At 45.6% G+C, this 23,689-nt stretch overlaps 1 protein-coding gene across 3 annotated transcripts in view; it reads left to right on the forward strand.

The window, feature by feature from the left end:
- The first annotated feature begins 1,431 nt into the window (after window positions 1-1,431).
- ect2 (epithelial cell transforming 2) overlaps window positions 1,432-23,689 on the forward strand; it is a 242,668-nt gene continuing 220,410 nt past the window's right edge. For 2 of the 3 annotated variants that reach the window (XM_061779804.1, XM_061779806.1), the window contains exons 1-4: window positions 1,446-2,147; window positions 2,664-2,815; window positions 8,476-8,555; window positions 19,753-19,845. In XM_061779804.1, coding sequence (XP_061635788.1) covers window positions 2,698-2,815; window positions 8,476-8,555; window positions 19,753-19,845 — 291 coding nt within the window. In that variant the 5' untranslated portion in view covers window positions 1,446-2,147; window positions 2,664-2,697. Of the gene's footprint in view, window positions 2,148-2,663; window positions 2,816-8,475; window positions 8,556-19,752; window positions 19,846-23,689 lie in introns of all 3 variants that reach the window. The other variant, XM_061779805.1, reaches the window with a different exon arrangement.

The raw sequence follows: 23,689 nt of genomic DNA on the forward strand, positions 1-23,689 counted from the left end.
GTTCAGCTATCTAGTATCCTTCCGCGTCCCCTGACGTCCAGCGAGGCTCTCGCCAGCCGGCGTGACTTTTCTGCATTCCACAGCGGTGGAATGTCGCTGACAGCAGCCCCCACCAGCCGGGCTTCCTGCTCACTCACCTTACTGTTATTGTCATCTGATGAGTGGAAAGCGTCTGAGTGTCTTGAGAAGTACTATATAAGTTTAATGTATTATTATTATTATTGTGAAATAAAAAGCTTCAATAATCACATTAGAGACAGAGGGAATTATATGTGTATGTATACTGTATACATTTATTATTAATTTACATTTATTTTAAATATGTGTGCTTGACTGACTCAAAAATTAGCCGTTAGCTTGAAGCTGCTAGTGAAAGCTATGCCCGCGAGGACGTCAGGACTTGCGGTTAAAATCACTCATGAGTACGTTCACTGCATAGTACATCATTCCTTGTGCAAACGAATCACTCGTCATACTAGTACAACGCTCCTTATCTGATCACAAACGAAGAAGTTCAACGAACTAATCACTAATCACGGATCGCGAACGATAAGTTCAAAGAAAGAATCACTCTTCAGTTCTTCAGTTACTCTGTACAGGAAGTTCTCGATTTACGAACGTGCTCAGTTCCTATGCTGGCGACATAACCCGAATTTCTGCGTAAGTCGGATTTCACCGTTAAAGTCGAAATTTACGTCGAAATACTTAGTATAAAGAAACTAAAACACATTAAAATAAACTAATAAGATGCTGTATTTACCATTACAAAATGGCGGACGAGGCACGGGCGTCGTAAAGTCGAAACGTCGTAGGTCGAGTACGTAGTAACTCGAGGACTTCCTGTACACCAGTTCACTGAACGAATCACTTAGTTCACTTTTAGTCCCTCCCCTGAACGAATCACTCTTCAGTTCCTCAGTACACCAGTTCACCGAACGAATCACTCTTCAGTTCCTCAGTACACCGGTTCACTGAACGAATCACCCTGTTCACTTAAGACCCTCCCCCGCCTGCACGGTGCTGCCTGACGCTGCCTGCTCATTGGTCATGCGCCGAAGTGAGTGACAACACTGGCGAATCGCAAATCACATGGCAGTACGTTTCATGAAGTCCCGCCCCCGGCTGCACACTGGCTGCTCATTGGTCATTCGCCGAAGATTCAAAAGTGAGTAACAGAACGCTTCAACAGTTCCGTTTCCGCGCCTCACGGCGGCCAAGCTAAAAGAACGAATCATTTCATAAACTGATTCGGTTCAGTTCGTTCACTAAAAAGATTCGTTCTTCTGAACGAAATGTTCCCGAACGTAACAACACTACCCATGGATCCATTTTCTTTACTGCTTATCCTCACTAGGGTCGCGAGCTGCTGGAGCCTATCCCAGCTATCTTCGGGCGGGAGGCGGGGTACACCCTGAACCGGTCGCCAGCCAAACGCAGGGCACATAGAAACAAACAACCATTCGCACTCACATTGGGATTTGAACCCCGGTCACCAGAACTGTGAGGCAGATGTGCTAACCAGTCGTGCCGGCCGTAACAACACTCGTTACAACTTAATTTGAATGTCCACCGTCGACCTCCGCAACATGGCCGCCACGTAGGCACGTCGGGTAGCTGAGCTGCTATTTCGGTGTAGTGTCTCGTGTTCATATCTATGGACACCATGTTTCGCTAACCTGGTTTCCGCGTTTGGTCACGTAACGTAACCCTAAAACGGATTGCGCGTCGTGATTTGAATTAACTAACCAATCAAAAGCCTTACTAGGCGGAAACTCGACTTCCTCGACCATTCTTGTCCAATCGGCGCCTGGCACCAATGTTTTCCGTACTTTTTGAACTGGAACACAATATAGTTCGTCACTTATTTATGCAGTAGTTCTAAGCGGTCCACAAACTAAGGAACTGCACGTCGACGAGGATTATTAAACGATGTTTAAAAGGATTGACAGGAGACTCAATTTATGAAGGAGAGATGTTCCGGAAACCAAACGAGCTCGATCTTGATTGTTGTGTCGAGCTGTTTGCTAGACAGCTCAGTTAGCTCGTGTACTTATTTATTTATTTTATTTGGTTAAACCGTCAGTTTTGCGTTGTTGTTTGAATAGAATCGTCACTTTGGCCCGGATTTCTAGTCTCAAAAATCAGCGGTAAGTCTGGTCAATATTGTCAGTATTTTATTTGTGTTGTACGAAGCAACGTTCTGAATGCGAGGGTCGTTTGACGAATTGCTGGAAACGTCTCTAACATATTAACCTGGCAAAACGTGTGTTGGAAATATCTCAGTTATATTCTGTATTGAATAAGAGGTGTTCTTTTAATCATAATATCAGGTCTAGGGGAGTAATTGTGCTCGTTTGAAGACGTTTTACAAAGTACAATACAAATCCCATATCTAGTCAGTGGCGCTAATGGTGTATTGTATTGTAATGCTTGACAAGACAATGTATGTAGAGTTTGTAGGATAGTTATAAACAACAACAAAAACTAAATGGAAATTTGGCTTCATTCAGAGAGGTTTCGCATTTAACAAAGTTTGTATTGTTGGACTGGAGCATTATGTTACTAAGCAAGTCAAGTCAGGGTTTGTAGGTTTTTCCAGTGTATTTTTTTTCCTTGTTGCTGCCCATCAGCTTCATTCTGTCTCACTGACTATTCCCTCATAGGTTGGTCAGATTGGTGGCCCAACAGCCTCTTGGCATGGCTGACAACAGCATAGTGACTTTTGGGACAGCTAGGAGTCTTCTGGTGGATTCATCTGTATATGATTCAAGGATCGAAGAAACTACCAAGGACCATGTATGTGACGATGTCGAAGGTAAGTCTGAAGTGGATGACCATTTTATCTTTTTCTTTTTATGGTATACGGCAGGGGTGTCAAACTCATTCTAGGTTGTGGGCCACATTCACTGCAATGTGACAAAGTTTTAAACAGACAGCAAATGACTTATAATAAAGTAAAACATTCAGATAAAAATACAATTGCTGACTTAAATTAATAAATACCAATAAATGTAAATTGTAATATCAAGCACTTACCAATTAACATGAAAAATTTCAATAAAAATATGAAATAAGGTACGTAACCTAAGTCAAAAGGAGTAACATCTGTTGAATCTTGCAGTTGACACATTTCTGAAAAAAATTCCAAGGCCTTCTCTAAATTGAAGTCCACAGGTTCATGTCCATTACTAGATATTTTTAAGCAGGTGGCCAGGTGTTCTCTTTGCAGGCTATTACAGAGGTCTGTTTTCAAACTAAGAATGAATTGAAACTGTCAAAACTGCAGCAGTAAAAACAAAAAAAAGCTGAAAGATTGTTTTGCGCCTCAAAATAATGCTCTTACCCTATTCATTGTTTAAAAGTGAGTGCAAGAGATGCTTGGTGTCCCTCTTTTTGCGTTGCTCTGTGGTGATATGCTGTTCAAAGTAGGTATATTGTAGTCTTTTCTGTAGACATCTGCTCCAAATTCAACAAAAGCCCGTCTTCCTGCCTGGCCTAACTTTTCCAGTGATAGCACTGGACCATTAAGTAGTTTGAATACCGTAGCTTTGGATGTCATAAAGATTGACTGTGACTCAAGTTATACAGCGGCTGAAATAAGTATTTAACACGTAACCATTTTTCTCACTAAATATATTTCCAAAGGCGCTATTGATATGAAGTTTTCACCAGATGTTTGGAACAACCTTAGTAATCCATACATACAAAGAAAGTATAACAAAAAAAGATCAGAAATGATGAGGCACAAGGTGAGTGTTTGTGATACTGTGAGACATTTCCGGCTTCCATCTTGACCCGGAAGACCGCGTCATGGAGATATCGGGGAAAACAAAAGGCGGCGGGATATGCTGTTTTTTAACTGTATGCCATTCTACTCTCCTCGTGAGTTTGCATCTTTCATTCTCGCCGGTGTGTATATTCTGCCTCAAACTAACACGAACGCCGCACTGCTAACACTCGCTGAACAAGTAAACGCAATTGAAAAAAAACACCTGGACTCAACCCTCATTATTCTTGGGGACTTTAACAAAGCTAAACTCAACCACAAACTCCCTAAATGCAAGCAGCACATCGAGTGTGCTACGAGGGAAAATAACATTTTAGACCATTGCTATACTACGCTAAATAACACATACCGTGCCATACCTTGTGCAGCCCTGGGCTTGTGTGATCCCTGCTTAATTCACTTAATATTAACATACAGCCAATAACTTAAATGCGGAGAGCCTACAGTGAAAACAGTGAAAAAGTGGACCAATGAAGCAAAGATAGAACTTCAAAGCTGTTTAGACTGCACAGACTGGAGTGTCTTTGAAAATTCAGCTGGCAGCCTGGATGAATATACGGACACTGTCGCATCCTATATCAGTTTCTGTGAAGAGGTGTGTGTAACAATTCAATGCACATTCAATAACAACAAGTTCACTGCCAAACTTAAGTATCTTCGCCAGGCTAAGGAGGACGCATATCAAAGCGGGGACAGGGCCCTGTATAATCGCACTAGAAACCAGCTGACTAAAGAAATTAACATTGCAAAGAGAAACTATGCAGCAAAGTTGGAAAAACAGTTTAACGCTAACGACTCTAAATCAGTCTGGCATGCATTACAATCGCTAACCAATTACAAGCGGCGATCCCCCCAAGGGGAGAACAATAATAGACTAGCTGACGGCTTAAACAGCTTCTACTGCAGATTTGAAAAGGACACTTTCACACCCCACAGCCACAACACCGACCACAATCAGACTTCTGACTTCTGCGTTGACCATCCACGAACAGGATGTGAGACGCATCTTCAAACAACAAAAGATTACCAAAGCGGCAGGCCCAAACCTTGTGTCCCCATCCTGCCTCAAAGTCTGCGTGGACCAGCTCGCTCCAGTCTTCACACAGATCTTCAATAGATCTCTGGAACCGTGCAAAGTACCATCCTGTTTCAAACGGTCCACCATCATTCCAGTCCCCAAGAAACCTGCAATCTTGGGTCTGAATGACTACAGGCCTGTCGCTTTGACATCTGTGGTCATGAAGTCCTGAGAACGCCTCGTGCTGTACCACCTCAAGAGCGTCACAGGTCCCCTACTGGACCCCCTGCATTTTCCCTACCGAGCAAACAGGTCTGGGGATGATGCAGTCAACTTGGGATTGCACTTCATCCTAGAACACCTCGACGGCGTGGGGACATACCAGAGGATCCTGTTCGTGGACTTCAGCTCTGCGTTCAACACCATCATCCCCCAACTCCTCTCCTCCAAGTTTCTCCAGGTCAGTGTCTCGCCTGCCATCTGCCAGTGGATTCACTGGAGGCTGGGGGAGGCCACCTCATCCCCACGCAGCATCAGCACAGGGGCGCCCCAAGGTTGTGTCCTCTCTCCGCTGGTCTTCTCTCTCTACACGAACGACTGCACCTCAACCCACCCGGCTGTCAAACTCCTGAAGTTTGCAGATGACACCACAGTCATCGGCCTCATCAAATACGGTGATGAGTCTGCATATCGACAGGAAGCTGTGGTGCAGCCGACACAACCTGAAGCTGAACACGCTCCAGACTGTTGAGATGATTTTGGCTTGACCCAAGGAACCCAACAGTTGTTGGCCATCTCCCGGTTGCGTCTGAATGTGGTGGTTTTTGCAGCTGTGACTTGTGGTTATCGAATTGCCTCATTCCACTCTTTCTGGATCTCTGCTAGATTCTTGAATCTTCTCTGTTTGATAATCCGCTGAAGCCCATGGTCATCTCTCTTGCTGGTGCATCTTCTCCTCCCACAATTTGTCCTTCCACAAGACTTTCCACTGATATGCGTGGACACAGCACTCTGTGAACAGCCAGCCTCCTTAGCTATGAACCTTTGTGGCTTACCCTTTTTCAAATTTTTTTTAAAATTTATTTATTTATTTTTTGTCCTGTTAGGTCAAGCAGAATGGGAAAATGTGTATCCCTTTTATGCCGAAACAGTTTTACTGTGTCACAGTGGAGTTTTTAAGCTTCCGCTGTGGTATTATAATTGAGGTTTATTGAGAATCAGACTTGATCAGTCGAACAGAACAAAGTTTCTGGAAGGGAGAAAAAGACAAAGCACTAATTGTAAACAGGATGAGTGAAGTAAATCATTACATTATCTACAACAATGTAACGTTAAATATGAGTTTTGAATGGGGCTCTCGTGCTACACCCGTTGAGGGAAGGACAGGACAAGATAGAACAGGACAAGGACAGGAGAAAAAGCATGCAGGACCAGGGTCGTGAACCCGGCTGTACAACTGAAGTGTGCTGGCATTAATTATTCTTATTATTAATTACGACAATCCATTTAAATACTGGGAGAATATAGTCTGGTTTGAAGATAGCAAAATTTAACTATTTGGATGCCATAATGCACACCACGTTTGGAGGAGAAATGGCACTGCTCACCACCCTAAAAAGACCATACCAACAGTGAAGTTCGGAGGTGGGAACATGATGGTGAGGGGCTGTTTTTCAGAAAACGGTACTGGTAAACTGGACATTATTGAAGGAAAGATTAATGGGTGAATGTACCGAGACATTCTTGACAAAAATCTGCTGTCATCTACGAGGGTGATGAAAATGAAATGTGGGTGAACATTTCAGCAGAATAACGATCCAAAGTATACTGCCAAGGAAACTCTCAATAGGTTTCAAAGAAAAAAAAAATAGATCTGCGCGAATGGCCCATCCAATCACCTGACTTGAATCCAATCGCAAATCTATGGAAAGAACTGAAACTCAAGGTCCATCAAAGAAGCCCACGGAACCTTCAAGATTTGAGGACCGCTTGTGTGGAGGAATGGGCCAGAGCAATGCATGCAACTAATTTCTCCATACAGGACGCGTCTTGAAGCTGTCATTGGAAACAAAGGCTTATGTATAAAGTATTAAATAAATACTAGTTGCCCCCCCCCCCCCCCCCCTCCCATGTCATTTCACATTATGACACACAATTTAATTTCTGATCTTATTTGTTATAATTTATTTGTATGTATGGATTACTTCGGTTGCTCCAACATCTGGTGAAATTTTCATGACAATAGCACATTTGGAAATATATTTAGTGAAAAAAAATGGTGACGTGTTAAATACTTATTTCAGTCGCTGTATTTTGCCATTTAATATCAGTACATCTAGGAAGTCTGTTACCTCAAGTTTTACATTGTTGTGTAATTTAGTTCTTTTTTAAAACAGTAGCTAGTTTGTTAGAGAGAAGTTTCCTTGTTTTTACATCGTTATTTCAATTTCTGGTTTACAGCACAGACTGGAAGTCTGTTACCTCAGTGTGTTATTTTTATTTTGTTGTAATCACGTATTATTAATGGTTCCAAATAAAAAGTCCAGTTTTTGGCTATATGATGATTTTTTTTCAAGCACCCCACCCCAAAAAAAACAAAACATAGAATTGTGTATTGAACCGTGGGTCAGAAATTGTTATATGTATCACACCATGACCTTGGTGTATTATTACAGCCCTACCACCTGCTGTACCCGAGTTTAATGACATGCTACATTTATAGAGCGGGAGTGCAACAATCTATTAGTGGCAGCAACATCTAGTCGTGGCAGCATGCCACAAATAAATGCATATATGGAAAACACTGCCGTCCAATCTCCGTTATCGTATTGGCACCTCCCGTTTGTTCCCCATCATCCAGAAAATAGCCCGCTAGCTAGCAAATAGATTTACAAAGAAACCCAAATATAAAGCTTTCTGTATTGTTTTCACTTATCATTAGTTCAGCCTTGGTGGAGGTCGCTGCTACTTTGTGGCCTTCTGGTTATGCTCTTGATCAGGGGTGTCAAACTCATTTTCACCAATGGCCATATGGGCATTATCGATGCAGACGAAGGGCCAGGTTGAAGAAGCAGTAAATCTAATGTAAAATAAATGTAATTATACCCCTCAACATATTGTTAAATACATGTATTTATTGTTATTGCCCTGGTATTATAAGATGAATCCTAAGAAACCCATGTTGCTCATCAATCACCCATCAAGCTATTTAAGTAAATAAAGAATATCTCCAAACCCAAGTTATGACTAACTTCTTAAGTTTTTTTGCACCACTCAGAACATTGGTGACAGAGTTAACATTTTAGAAATACAAAAAGCCTGGTATAAAGTGCAAAGGGAATACCACCTGCTAATGAGAAATGTGTGAATAGTGAATATGCATGAATAGAGAAACCCATGAACACAGCAGCATAAATATATATATATTAGTTCTCCAATCTTTGTTGAAAAAGCCTTATATCTGAATAAATTTTTCGCTTCCTCAACATTTTGGTATCATTTGTAGACGTTTTTCAAGTCGCTTATAAAACCACTGCCTTACATTGATGGCCCCCGCGGGCCACATAAAATGAACGGCGGACCACATTTGGCCCTCGGGCCACGAGTTTGACACATGCTCTATATGGTCTGTCTCTCTCGCTCTCTCTAACTCTCACTCTCTCACTTACAGATAGACTTCCTAAAGTGGATACAAGGATTGTTCTAGTGGGAGAGGCAAGCAAAGATGCCAAGCTGGTCAGTGCACTGCAGGTAGATAAAGCCTTTATTATTCACCCTTAAAATGAATTTTGTTCCACTGGCCTCTTCAGGTGTACTAGGTCCCTGTGACGTGGAGCATATTAATTATATCAATGAACCAAGCAAAACTGTCATTGAATACTTTCTGTGGTTATTCACTAATGATCCAATTCCATTTCATCCATCCATCCTCTTCCGCTTATCCGAGGTCGGGTTGCGGGGGCAGCAGTTTAAGCAGGGAAGCTAAGACTTCCCTCTCCCCAGCCACTTGGTCCAGCTCTTCCTGGGGGATGCCAAGGCATTGCCAGGTCAGCCGAGAGATGTAGTCTCTCGAAGCATGTCCTGGGTAGTCACCGGGGCCTCTTCCCGGTGGCACGTGCCCGGAACACCTCACCAAGGGAGGCGCTTAGAGGGCATCATAACCAGAAGCCCGAGCCACGTCATCTGGCTCCTGTTGATGTTGAGGAGCAACGGCTTGACTCTGAGCCCCTCTCGGATACCGCTGGGCGATTAATCGAAATGTATTTGTCCTTTCGATTCTGGCTTCTCACAATGTTATAATTGAAGAAAAACGATTAATGTGCCACGGCGCGGGTTGTGTATGCAAGTTCCTGTGTTGTAAACGCAACCTGAACGCACCCACGTTGCTTGTAGCATGCGCATGTTCTTCTGCCCTCCCTGAGTGTGCTTTAAGGTGTTTATTGACACCGTAGTTTCAGTTTACTGTAAAAATAAATGACGACAACAAAAACACTTACACACGTTGCATATCTAAATACAAGAAATTGTTTTAGATATCACCAGCTTATGCTAGCAGTCAATGGAAAACCCTATTCAGTGTTTCTCACAGGAAAGGAATCTATTTGAAGTGGTGGGTATCCGGCGGCTGGCCATGGGTTTTGTGGTGGTGGGGGTTAAAGTTAAACGAACACTTACCGAATATCTTATAATAAATAAAAAAATGTAATTAAACAAATGCAATCGCTGAAATAAATGAATAAATAAATAATCAAACACTTCCATGGCTCTACACTAGCTTTTCCATTGGGAGCAGTGGACCATGCATGATGTGTGTAGTGTTACATAATTGGCAGACTAGAGCTTTGTATATAGTAATAATTAACAGTGACTCGAGTTATAGCTACAAAATATTTTACTGTGAATATGAAGTTTGTCTGCAACAAGCATTTGCTGACTAAACAGGTCATTTATTTTATATAAGTTTAAGACATAATGTAAACATTCATGTTTTAGCGATTATGTGTGAAATAAGAATTATTAATTTAGGATAAAGTAATAAACCACAAGCAACTTTTGCGTTACTTCCGGTTTATCGTAAAATTCGATTAGATTGTTAAAATCAAACTGTCTCAAAGGGCACCACGTCAAGTTTTTAAAGATTAATTTAAGGCAAAATTATGACAAACCTTTTTAAATCAGTCTCAGAATCTGGAGGTTGCTACATTCTACGACATTTTGAGTCCTAGATTACAGAGGTTTACTTAAATTTAGAACACACACAAAATACGACCACAAGTGTAATTTTATGATATATTTAATGAAACACAACTACAAACGACAAAAAGAAAATAACACTAAGGGTAAACGAAAGAAAGAAAATGAGGCATACAAAAATGGAAAAGAGGACATCATGTGTGTGGTCGCTGGGCTAAACTAAATGAGCGTGTGAGTGCTCAATGTGTTGAGTCAGAGCGAGTGAAGGCAAAGTTGCAGTGTCGACTCACGAATGCAGATCAGATGGTCTTTGGGGGTGGTCTCTCTTTGGAAGCTGCTCCGGAAGGAACGCGACAGATTTGGTTGCCGATGAAAAAGATGTAGAAAAATAAAAACAAAGGGCAAGAGAGGCGCGAGAAGAAAAATGGCTGGTCGTCACACTTTCTTGGGAGAACTTGACGTCTCTCTTCCTGCCTCTTTCGTGGCTCGCTGGCAATTTCAGAGCTATCCCGCTTGGCTGGGAGCGGACTCGGTACCTTCGTAGTAGCGGCTCTGATCGCTTAGTGGAGGCCCACGTTTAGGAAGCCATGTCCGTTCAATCCCGGCTCGCGTTTGCCAAGCCGTGTGCCCGCACAAAAGGGGAAACGGGGGAGGGGTGGCCGGCGGCCAGCCCGGCTGGCGAGCTTACCCGCAAGGTACGAGGAGAAGAAAAACAAGACAAGCCTGGACTCAACTCCCTGAGAAAGGTGTGAGTTTAGAGTTAAATACCCCAGGGGTGGGGCGTAGGAAGAGGGCGTGCCGACTTGGAGAAGACCACACCCATCAGCCTGAAACTTGTCTACAAATTTGAGGAAATGGATTTTAAAATATTAATCTAAAGCACTCCCAACTTTGTACTCTCACACATAGGATCAGAGTTTAAACTTTGGTCGTGGCAGATTGGTTGCTTATTGTTCAATACAACATTTTGTACTGTTTGATTTCAAAATCATGTGTAGGACCTGTCAAAGTGAGAATGGGGACACAGACACCAAGGCATACATTTGGAATATATCTACAGTGTTTGCAAGATATAAAAACAGACTTCTTCTGTTAACAAACATCAGAGGCACATCCACAAGTTCTGACGTTTCCAGTTCCTCTCAACGCCAGTGGGTGGAGCCTCATGCGCATTGGTGGATATTACCCACATAGTCTTCCCCAACCATTTGGTCTGGGAAGGGGTCTTTTGAAGACAGGAATCAAGATTTGACGGGAAGCTGCTAATTAGGTTAAGGTCCACTTGACGTGCACCAGGCCCTGTCCTAGTCGCCGTCTCACAGCAGGGCAGTGTAGAGGAGTGGGGGTTCCCAGGTGGTTGCGAGTCTCTGCGTGCATGTCCGCTACAATGCTCATCCATTCGTCCATCCATCCATTTTCTACCGCTTATCTGAGGTGGGGTTGCGGGGGCAGTAGCTTTAGCAGGGACGCCCAGACTTCCCTCTCCCCAGCCACTTCATCCAGCTCTTCCGGGGGGATCCCGAGGCGTTTCCAGGCCAGCCGAAAGACGTAGTCTCTCCAGCGTGTCCTGGGTCGTCCCCGGGGTCTCCTCCCGGTGGGACGTGCCCAGAACAACTCACCAGGGAGGTGTCCGGGAGGCATCTGAATCAGATGCCCCAGCCACCTCATCTGGCTCCTCTCGATGTGGACGAGCAGCGGCTCTACTCTTGAGATCCTCCCGGATGACCGAGCTTCTCACCCTATCTCTAAGGGAGAGACCGGACACCCCGCGGAGGAAACTCATTTCGACCGCTTGTATCCGGGATCTTATTCTTTCGGTCGAGACCCACAGCTCGTGACCATAGGTGAGGGTAGGAACGTAGATCGACCGGTAAATCGAGAGCTTAGCCTTTCGGCTTAGCTCCTCCTTCACCACAACGGACCGATACAAAGTCTGCATCACTGCAGACGCTGCACCGATCCGCCTGTTGATCTTCCATTCTTCCCTCACTCGTGAACAAGACCCCAAGATACTTGAACTCTTCCACTTGGGGCAGGATCTCATCCCCGACCTGGAGAGGGCATGCCACCATTTTACGACTGAGGGCTATGGTCTCAGATTTGGTGGTGCTGATTCTCATTCCAGCCGCTTCACACTCTGCTGCGTACCGCTCCAGTGAGAGTTGGAGATCACGGCCTGATGAAACCAACAGAACCACATCATCTGCAAAAAGCAGAGATGCAATACTGAGACCACCAAACTGGACCCCTTCTATGCCTCGGCTGCGCCTTGAAATTCTGTCCATAAAAGTTATGAACAGAATCGGTGACAAAGGGCAGCCTTGGCGGAGTCCAACCCTCACCGGAAAAGAGTTCGATTTACTGCCGGATATGCGGACCAAACTCTGACTCCGGTCGTACAGGGACAGAACAGCCCGTATCAGGGGGTTCGGTACCCCATACTCCCGAAGCACCCCCCGAGGGACACGGTCGAACACCTTCTCCAAGTCCACAAAACACATGTAGACTGGTTGGGCGAACTCCAATGCACCCTCGAGGATCCTGCCAAGGGTGTAGAGCTGGTCCACGGCCAGGACGAAAACCACACTGCTCCTCCTGAATCTGAGATTCGACTTCCCGAGGGACCCTCCTCTCCAGCACCCCTGAATAGACCTTGCTCGGGAGGCTGAGGAGTGTGATCCCCCTGTAGTTGGAACACACCCTGCGGTCCCCCTTCTCAAAAAGGGGGACCACCACCCCAGTCTGCCAATCCAGAGGCACTGTCCACGTGATGTTGCAGAGGCGTGTCAACCAGGACAGCCCCACAACATCCAGAGCCTTTAGGAACTCTGGGGGAATCTAATCCACCCCTGGTGCCTTGCCACCAAGGAGCTTTTTAACCACCTCGGTAACCTCAACCCCAGGGATAGGAGAGCCCGCCTCAGAGACCCCAGACTCTGCTTCCTCATGGGAAGGCCTGTCGGTGGAATTAAGGAGGTCTTCGAAGTATTCTCCCCACCGACTCACAACGTCACGCGTCGAGGTCCGCAGCGCCCCATCCCCACTATACACAGTGTTGATGGTGCACTGCTTCCCCCTCCTGAGATGCCGGATGGTGGACCAGAATTTCCTGAAATCGTTCTCCATGGCCTCACCAAATCTGCATTCCGCTTGGCCAGCCAGTACCCATCAGCTGCCTCAGGAGTCCCACAGGCCAAAAAGGCCAGATAAAACTCCTTCTTCAGCTTGATGGCGTCCCTCACCGTTGGTGTCCACCAACGGGTGCGGGGATTGCCACCCGCGTCCGGGGAAGGGAAACCTAGATCCATTCATATTTTTCATATTTATTTATGTATTTTTTTGGTAAACTTTTCATCAGTGCTATACCTAATGCTGTAATCTAGTTGCATAAAATTACAACTAAATACTTTTATTGGAAGTTTTTCAAAATTATTTAATGAAGAACCCGTGGCAGTATGAAGTGGGACGCTGAGTTGATGCTGTTTTAGATTAACGATGGACATGAGATGTAACAGTTGCTTATATATGCTTATATATTTCACAAAGATCATTTACATAACTTTAAAACTGTATAATTGTGGACAAAGGAGTCAATGGAGTTGAGTTACAGGTGTTGGGGGGCGGGTTTGACTCGCCGTGCTTGGCGCTACAGTTTTAGTTCTCTTCCTGTTATAGTTTTTGTGTGGCGTAATCCTAATCTCAAAAGGTCCTGAAGACTGTATGTAGGTTTTCCCCAACATGGAGTGGGATTCCCAAGCGAAAATACACACACGGGTGGAGCAGCGTCACTGGCGTATGGCAGGATCAATACTGTCTGAAATGTTGATGCCGCTGATACCATCAGATCGATTCTCAAAATTAAATATTGATACTTTTGATACTTAAGTAATTTGAGGAACTGTATTTTCAGTATCAGATCAGAAAGGAAATCGGTGGTATGGATCATTAGCAGACACACAAAAAGGAGCACAGCGCAGCACAATTTCCGCACAGCAAAAGCCAACATCTATTTGCGGCGGCCAAAATGTAATTTTGGGGCCCACCAAAAGAAGAATCTGAATTTATTTGTCATTGTAGCAATGAAACATCGTAGAATGAAATTGAAGTGCTCGGGAGATAAAATATGCTGGAAAAAAAAGGTACAAATAAATATCCATATACTAAAAACATTAAAAATCACACATTTTGCAACGGTCCCAACTCGGCAGCATTTAACATGGTAATGGCAGAAGGATAGAAACTGTTTCTTGATCTGTTTTAGTCTTTATGGTCCTGAAACGCCTGCCCTCAAACAGTTTGTGTGTGATGGATCCTGGAGAATCCTCTTAATATTCCCAAGGCAATGGGAACTGTGAAGGGAGATGGCAGCAGACTATTTGCTGGGCGACCTGTATGACCCTGTGAAGATCTTTCCTTTGTGCTACTGTGCAGCCGGTGAACCAAACACACAGACACGAGGCCAGGATTCTCTCCACTGTGCAGCGCTGGAAGGACAACACCAGTTTCTCATCGTTGTTGTTCTTCCTGAGAACCCTCAGGAAGTAGTCTCTCTTTTGGGCCTTCTTCACTAGCTCAGCAGTGTGTGTTCCCCATGTCAGGTCCTCCCGTTTGTTGATATAAATAAATGTATATGTGGGAAATCCTGACTGGCTAGCTAACATGACCATTCGATCACGGGAGGGCTTTACCTTCAGATAATCACACACAAACGCTGTAGTAACACACTGACTCTTTTCCGACAGAGGAGCGTGGCCTCAGATTTGAAGGTGCTGAAGTAGTCAGCTTGGCCAGCCATCAGCTGTCTTCGGAGCCCCACAGGCCAAAAAGGCCCAATAGGACTCCTTCAGTTTAACGGCATCCCTGACCGCTGGTGTCCAACAATTGGTTTGGGGATTACTACCCCGACAGGCAACGACTTATTTTATGGCCCCAGCTCCGGTCGGCCGCCTCAACTATAGAGGCACGAAACATGGTCCACTTGGAATCAATGTCATCCCCCTCCATCGGGACAGGGGAGAAGTTCTTTTTGAGGTGGGAGTTGAAGCTCCTTCTGACAAGGTCAGACCGTCCCAGCAGACAATCACAATATGTTTGGGTCTGCCAGATTGGACTGTCATCTTCCCCATCATCTGAGCCAACACACCACCAGGTGGTTATTAGTTGACAACTCAGCCCCTCTCTTCACCCACTTGTCCAAGACATGTGGCCGCAAGTTCGATGACATGAACAAAGTTGATCATCAAACTACGGCCTCTTGGTGCCACGTGTACATATGAGAGAGTAATAGAACACACTTTATGAAAAAATTTGACTGGTGATGATTTATGACCTTATGTCGGAAATGTTGACGTAATCAGAAGTGCGGAAATCCAGACTAAAATCTTACACCAGAAATCCACCCAACCGAAGTCCTGTCGCTAGAAATCATACCGGAAACGGTATCATCATAAGACAAAAATCGGGCCGAAAATCCCCAGATGGAAATCCCAGGGAAATGAATTACAATCTTAGGGACGAGACCGGTCCCACGGCATGGCCGGAAATCCCCCATTCTCCATAACGAACACCATGTTCAAGCATAAGGGTGTCCACATGTACACTTGGCACCAGGACACCCTAGGTCGCAGTTCGATGAGCGATTTTGTGGACATGTCATCGAACTTGTGGCCGCGTGTCTTGGACACTTTGGTGAATAGAAGGGCGGAGCTGTCAACTGATCACCACCTGGTGTTGTGTTGGCTGGTTGGTGGGGGAAGATGCCGGTCCATCTCCGGCATAACTTCACCCATGTTCCGGCGGAGGCGGGAGACATTGAGTCCAAGTGGACCATGTTCCGCGCCTCCATTGCTGAGTCGGCCGACCGGAGCTGTGCCTGCAAGGTTTTCGGTGCTTGTCAAAGGAGAATACTTCAAACGCCTTCCCATGAGGAAGCAGAGTTTGGGGTCTTTGAGGTGGGCTCTCCTATTTCTTGGGTTGAAGTCACCGAGGTGGCAAGGCCACATTGGTGGATGAGATTCGCACGGAATTCCTTAATGCTCTGGATATTGTGGGCCTGTCCTTGTTGACATACCTCTGCAATATCGCATTGACATCGGGGACAGTGCCTCTGGATTTGCAGACTGGGGTGGTTTTCCCCCTTTTTATCTGATCTCCAACTGTCACTGGAGCAGTGTGTGAAGCAGTTGGTATGAAAATCAACACGTCGAAATCTGAGAACAAGTTCCTCAGTCGGAAAAGGGTAGAGTGTCCTCTCTATGTCGGATGAGATTTTGCCCCGAGTGGAGGAGTTCAAGTATCTTGGGGTCTTGTTCATGAGAGAGGGAAGAATGGAACTGGAGATCGACAGGGGGATCGGTGCAGCGATTGCAGTGATGCCGACTTTGTATCGGTCTGTTTTAGTCAAGAAAGAGCTAAGCTGTAAGGCGAAGCTCTCAATTTACCGGTCGGTCTACTTTCCTACCCTCACTGAAAGAACAAGATCCCGGATACAAACGGCCGAAATGAGTTTTCTCCGCAGGGTGTCCGGGCTCTCCCTTAGAGAGAGGGTGAGAAGCTCGGTCATCCGAGAGGGGCTCAGAGTAGAACCGCCGCTCCTCTGCATTGAGAGTAGCCAGATGGTGTGGCTCACGCATCTGATTAAGTTGCCTCCTGGCCGCTTCACTTGTCAGGTGTTCTGGGCATGTATCTCCTGGAGGAGACGCTGGGGACGACCCAGGAGAAACTGGCTGGCCTGGGAACACATCTGGATCCCCCTGGAAGAACTGGAAGAAGTGGCTGGGGAGAGCGAAGTCTGCGCTTCCCTGCTAAAGCTACTGACCTCGAATAAGCCTAAGAAAATGGACGGATGGATACTTTTGAGACTTGAAAACAAAAACACACAACAGAGAGTTGCTGAGCAATGAAAGGTTACTGGTAACTTGGTAATGGCGATACAATGATAATTGTGTAAATGACGCAGTCATCTAGCAATTTAGAGCAGGTCAAAATGACTAATGGGGCGATAATCTGATCCATTGACAATCGTGCAAATGGTGCAGGTACGTAGTTGTCAAGCACATGAGTGGACAGTATTGGTCAACAACAGATATGCAATTTGTGCAGAATGACGAGACCACGACAGTAAGTGCACGAACAATGGAGAAGTGTCCCGACGGAGATGTGACAACAATTTCAAGGCAAAATTGGCAGCATGTTACAGTGGAATTTGAAGTCTATCCACCTTGGGAATCTACACTCCCTACCCAACAAAATGGACAAGCATCATCTTCTGATAAAGACCAGTAAAGGCTTCGGACGTTCCACCGCCCTGTGCTTTACGGAGACTTGGCTTTGTGAGGCTGTCCCCGATGGCGCCGTCATGCTTCAAAACAAAAGGCGGCGGATATGCTTCTATATCAACGAAAAATGGTGTACGGATGTCACGGAGCTCAGCACACACTGCAGCCCACATTTAGAGTCGCTGTTTTTGAACTGTAAGCCATTCTACTCTCCTCGTGAGTTCACATCATTCATACTCAGCGGTGTTTACATTCCGCCTCAAGATAACACAAACGCCGCACTGCTAACACTCGAACAAGTAAACGAAATAAAAAAAAAACACCCGGACTCACCCCTCATTATTCTCGGGGACTTTAACAACGCTAAACTCAACCACTAACTCCCTAAATACAAGCAGCACATTGACTGTCCTACCAGGGAAAATGATATTTTAGACCTCTGCTATACTACGCTAACCATGCCATACCTCATGCAGCCCCGGGCTCGCCTGATCACTGCTTAATTCACTTAAGACCAACATACAGACAAGAACTTAAATGCGCGAACCCTATAGTAAAAACAGTGAAAAAGTGGACCAATGAAGCAAAGATAGAACTTCAAAGCTGTTGAGACTGCACAGAGTGGAGTGTCTTTGAAAATTCAGCTGGCAGCCTGGGTGAATATAAGGACACTGTCACATCCTATATTAGTTTCTGTGAAGATGTGTGTACACCAACAGTCATTTCGCACATTCAATAACAACAAGCCATGGTTCACTGCCAAACTTAAGCAACTTCGCCAAGCTAAAGAGGACGCATATCAAAGCGGGGACAGGGCTCTGTATAATCGCACTAGAAACCAGCTGACTAAAGAAATTAACATTGTAGAAAGAAACTATGCAGCAAAGTTGGAAAAACAGTTTAGTGCTAACAACTCTAAATCAGTCTGGCATGCATTACAATCGCTGACCAATAACAAGCGACGATCCCCCCAAGCTGAGAACAATAGTAGACTAGCCAACGACTTGAACACCTTCGACTGCAGATTTGAAAAGGACACTTTCACACCCCACACATCTGCACCACCGACCACCATCACACCTCTGACTTCTGGTTGACCATCCACGAACAGGATGTGAGACGCATCTTCAAACAACAAAAGATTAACAAAGCGGCATGGGACTGCACTTCATCCTAGAACATCTTGATAGCGCTGGGACCTACGCAAGGATCCTGTTCGTAGACTTCAGCTCTCCGTTTAACAACCTCCCTGAACTCCTTTCCTCCAAGCTTCTCCAACTCAGCGTCTCGCCTGTCATCTGCCAGTGGATTTACAGCTTTCTGACGGGCAGGACACAGCAGGTGAGGCTGGGGGAGGCCACCTCATCCACACGCAGCATCAGCACCGGGGCGCCCCAAGGTTGTGTCCTTTCGCCGGTGCTCTTCTCTCTCTACATGAACGACTGCACCTCAACGCAACCGGCTGTCAAACTCCTGAAGTTTGCAGATGACACCACTGTCATCGGCCTCATCAAAGACTGTGACGAGTCTGCATACCGACAGGAAGTGGAGCACCTCGAGCTGAACATGCTCAAGACTGTAGAGATGATTGTGGACTTCAAGAGGCATCCTTCCCCACAGCTGCCCCTCACGCTGTCCAGCTGCCTTGTGTCAGGAAGTGGAGCGGCTGGAGCTGTGGTGCGGCTGACGTAACTCTGCTTCTGCTTCTTTTTGCACAATTGTCAAAAAAATTAAAATAAAATTGCACCGGCATTACCAGATAACTAGCAACCCTTTATTGCTCAGTGACTGTTTTTCTCAATGTCTTTGTCTCAAAAGTGTCTCTTTTACTGCTTTTTCATTTTGTCTTCTCTCTTTTATGCCATTATGCTTGCCTCTTCTCATTGTCTCCTTCTCCTCCTTCTTCCTCTTGTTCAATCTGAGGGAGAGACATTCACCTCAAGGCATTGTTGCCCTCTACAGGGTGCCATTCCTCATTGCAGTTATCCAGAGGCTTTCCGATCACACACAAACTGCACAAGATCCTCTCCCAACCATTCCTGTTAAAAAACACCATTGACGTTTTAAGACGGCATTGACAGGGAATAGTTAGATTCTGAATGAGGTCTTTGGACGGCATTGGTAGGGAATGAGTTAGGTTTTTTAGGTAACTGTGAGATGGGCGCCAGCACGCCCACGACCCCAGTGAGGATAAGCGGGTAAGGTTGGATGGATGGATGGATGTTGTTTGAGCCTTGGCAGAGCTGTGCATTGTCTGTTTGTCTAATTATATGATATTTGAAGTTGCTTTAGAAACAATTCATTGAGGCTGGAATTTTCTTTCTCTTCAGGCATCTTGCTTAAAACATCCCTTTCCTCCTTCCAATTTTCCCTACAGTAACATTCAGAAACTTTGGACCATTCCTTAAGCATTCCCCTGCTTATGTCTTCCTCTGCCAATATTTGACATCCAGTTCCTTCTTGTTGTTTTTTTACAGGCTGTACGAGTAATGGAGGTACCTGTGGTGAAGATAAGAGGAGCCAAATCCTGTCCAGAAGAGAAAATGATGATCAAGTCTATTGTCAATATGGTACATTACCAGGCGTGTGACATGTTCTTTTGAGTGTGCTTTCAGCTGTTTATTGACATCCCAGTTGGAGGTTACCATACAATTAAATGCACAACAAAACAAATTACAGACATTGTATATTTAAATACAAGACACACATAGTTTTAGCTTAATGCTAACACTCTATGGCAAACCCTATTGATGGGCTAGCTAAAGTTACCGTTAGATCCCAGGAGGGATTTGCCTTCAAATCACAAATATTCACACACCAATGGCGTAGCAACACACAGAGACGGGTAATATAACAATACTCTCTGGCATATATTCTTCCGAATCTGTGAAAAACTAGTTTCTTAAAGTACTCTTACGACTTTCTTCTTCTACTTTTTTTTAAAGCTTATAGTAAACGTATTGCTCCATGCATACATTGCACCACACTGCCCCTAAGAAGCCAAGGTGAACTTCTGGGCGTAGTTTCTGGCAGGGCGGATTCTAGTGTAGCACCTGGATATTTGCATACACGGTTTCCCTGAATGCATTGCTATAGTTCAAATTACTGTATCACGTTTTGACTGTGTTAAAATGCATCTTTATTTTGTACAGACATGGTTTAATAGTGGTGTCGTTTTTAGTATAGTAGTGCTGGGTGATATATCTTGAAGCTTGATTCGTTCGATATTTTATTGGTGCTCAATATGGAAAAATGGGGTTATCGACTTTGTTTTATGTACTTTTTGCTACTCTGATTTTTCATTGCCCTGTCAAAGTTGCGCAGGAGCTCTCGTTGTGCAGAGACAACATGGATGAAAAGACACTAATAACTAAGCTTTACATGATCAGCATTTTTGGGGCCGATCACCGATTAGGGAGTTTAAAAAAAACGATCACCGATCCGATCACGATACAGGAATATGACTATTGAAATGACCTGTTCATTTACTGTACAAACTTGTGGACCTAATTGCTCAAAAAATTATCCATCCATCCATCCATTTTCTGAGCCGCTTCTCCTCACTAGGGTCGCAGGCGTGCTGGAGCCTATCCCAGCTGTCATCGGGCAGGAGGCGGGGTACACCCTGAACTGGTTGCCAGCCAATCGCAGGGCACATAGGAACAAACAACCATTCGCACTCACAGTCATGCCTACGGGCAATTTAGAGTCTCCAATTCATGCATATTTTTGGGATGTGGGAGGAAACCGGAGTGCCCGGAGAAAACCCACGCAGGCACGGGGAGAACATGCAAACTCCACACAGGCGGGGCCGGGGATTGAACCCGGGTCCTCAGAACTGTGAGGCTGACACTCTAACCAGTCGGCCACCGTGCCGCTCAAAAAATTATATTTACAATAAATAATGTAGGCGGCACGGTGGACGACTGGTTAGACAGTCAGCCTCACCGAACTCCTCCCGAGTTTTTGCTTCAGCAACCACCAAAGCTGCATTCCGCTTGGCCAGCCGTTACCCATCGGCTGCCTCAGGAGTCCCACAGGCCAAAAAGGCCCGATAGGATTCCTTCTTCAGCTTGACGGCATCCCTCACCATTAGTGTCCACCAATGGGTTCGGGGATTGCCGCCACGACAGGCACCGACCACCTTACGGCCACAACCCCGGTCGGCCACCTCAGCAATGGAGTCGCGGAACATGGTCCACTCGGACTTGATGTCCCCCGCCTCACCCGGACAATTCTGTCGGAGGTGGGAGTTGAAACTCCTTCTGACAGGGGATTCCGCCAGTCGTTCCCAGCAGAAACTCACAATACGTTTGGGCCTGCCACGTTGGAACGGCATCTTCTCCGACCATTGGAGCCAACTCACCACCAGGTGGTGATCAGTCGACAGCTCAGCCCCTCTCTTCACCAGAGTGTCCAAGACATGCGGCCGCAAGTCCGATGACACGACCACAAAGTCTATCATCGAACTGTGACCAGGGTGTCCTGGTGCCAAGTGCACGTGTGGACACCCTTATGCTTCCCTTATGCCCTTCCAGGTCTCACTGTCATTGCCCACGTGAGCATTGAAGTCCCCCCAGCAGAACGATGCACCCCCTCCAAGGACTCCAAAAAGGTACTCTGAACTGGTGTTTGGTGCATAGGCACAAACAACAGTCAGGACCCATCCCCCCACCCAAAGGCGGAGAGAGGCTACCTCTCGTCCACCGGGCTGAACCCCAACGTACAGGCGTCGACCCGGACAGCAATAAGTATACCCACACCTGCTCGGCGCGTCTCACCGTGGGCAACTCCAGAGTTGAAGAGAGTCCAACCCCTCACGAGAGGACTGGTACCAGAGCCCAAGCTGTGCATGGAGGCGAGTCCGACTATACCTAGTCGGAACTTCTCCACTTCACACACCAGCTCGGTCTCCTTCCCTGCCAGATAGGTGACATTCCACGTCCCTAGATCCAGCTTCTGTAGCCGGGGATCGGCTCGCCAAGGTCCCCGCCTTCGGCCACCGCCCAGCTCGCACTGCACCCGACCCCTATGGCCCCTCCCACAGGTGGTGAGCCCATCGGAAGGGGGACCCACGTTACCCTTTCGGGCTGTGCCCGGCCGGGCCCCATGGGTGCAGGCCCAGCCACCAGGCGCTCTCCTTCGAGCCCCAACTCCAGGCCTGGCTCCAGAGGGGGGCCCCGGTGACCCGCGTCCGGTCAAGGGAAACCTGAGTCCATAATTTGTCTTCTTCATAAGGGGTCTTTGAGCCGTGCTTTGTCTGGTCCCTCACCTCGGACCTGTTTGCCATGGGTGACCCTGCCAGGGGCATAAAGCCCCAGACAACTTAGCTCCTAGGATCATTGGGACACACAAACCTCTCCACCACGATAAGGTGACGGCTCAAGGAGAATCTAATTTATTAAATTTCCAGGTCTGGAAAAGTATGAAAAAATGGAAACTTCTGTATGGAAGAATATTTATGTTTCCAAGACTGAACAGCTGTATTTTCTCAAGGAAAGGTCAGAAACTGCTTTTTTTTGTTTCTTATTTAAGGCGGCTTGGAATGCAACTACAATGTTTGTGTGAGAGTACACAGTTTTATGCCATGGTCTTGATGCGTTGCTCGATTCTGATTGGCACAAAAAATTCCATCGTTGATAGCGTACACTAGGGCTGCACAATCAAATTTTAATCACTGCTGCATATGAAAGTGCTTCATATGCAGCTTCATTCAGCGCTGCCACCTTCAAAATAAAAATAAAATGGCATTGATGCCCAATTTAGTAATATATGTAGCAGTCGTTGTAGCGGCTGCCTTGACATCTACTTTTCGGCTAGCCTGACCAAAGTAAAAACAAAAAACAAAACGCCAGAGGTAGAGAGGGAAATCACAACTGTCGAGTTATTTGCAGTTTCTGACCATGCACAACTGAACAGTGGTCAAGCAGAACAATGGAGACGTACTGGTCCTTGACAATTCACTATATTGACGGGGATTTTCAAATACAAGTCTATGTTTGCAGACTGTTATTGCCTTGTCTGCATAAATTGTATTTGCTTCCATTAAGTTGCAATTTGTGATTGCATTTTGTAATGCAATAGTTTAGTTAGGCCTTGGTAAAGTGGACTTTTTTGGGGTATATTTTTTTATTATCTGTAACTTATTTAAATATTAATTTTGAACTGGAAACTGTTACTTATTGTTTGTTGAAAAGTAGTGCAATAAAAATAAGACAGAGAGGTGGAAAGCGGCTTAGGCAAAAAGAGAAAAGGAAAGAACAGAGCCAAGAAATGAATTTGGGGACTTTAAATGTTAAGACTATGACAGGAAAAGCCTGGGAGTTGGTTGACATGATGATTAGGAGAACGGTTGATACTGTATGTCCAGTGTGTCCAGCAGAGCATGTGGAAAGGCAGGAAGGCTAGAAGTTT

The sequence above is a fragment of the Phyllopteryx taeniolatus genome, chromosome 7 (genome assembly GCF_024500385.1).
Source record: "Phyllopteryx taeniolatus isolate TA_2022b chromosome 7, UOR_Ptae_1.2, whole genome shotgun sequence".
NCBI lineage: Eukaryota > Metazoa > Chordata > Actinopteri > Syngnathiformes > Syngnathidae > Phyllopteryx > Phyllopteryx taeniolatus.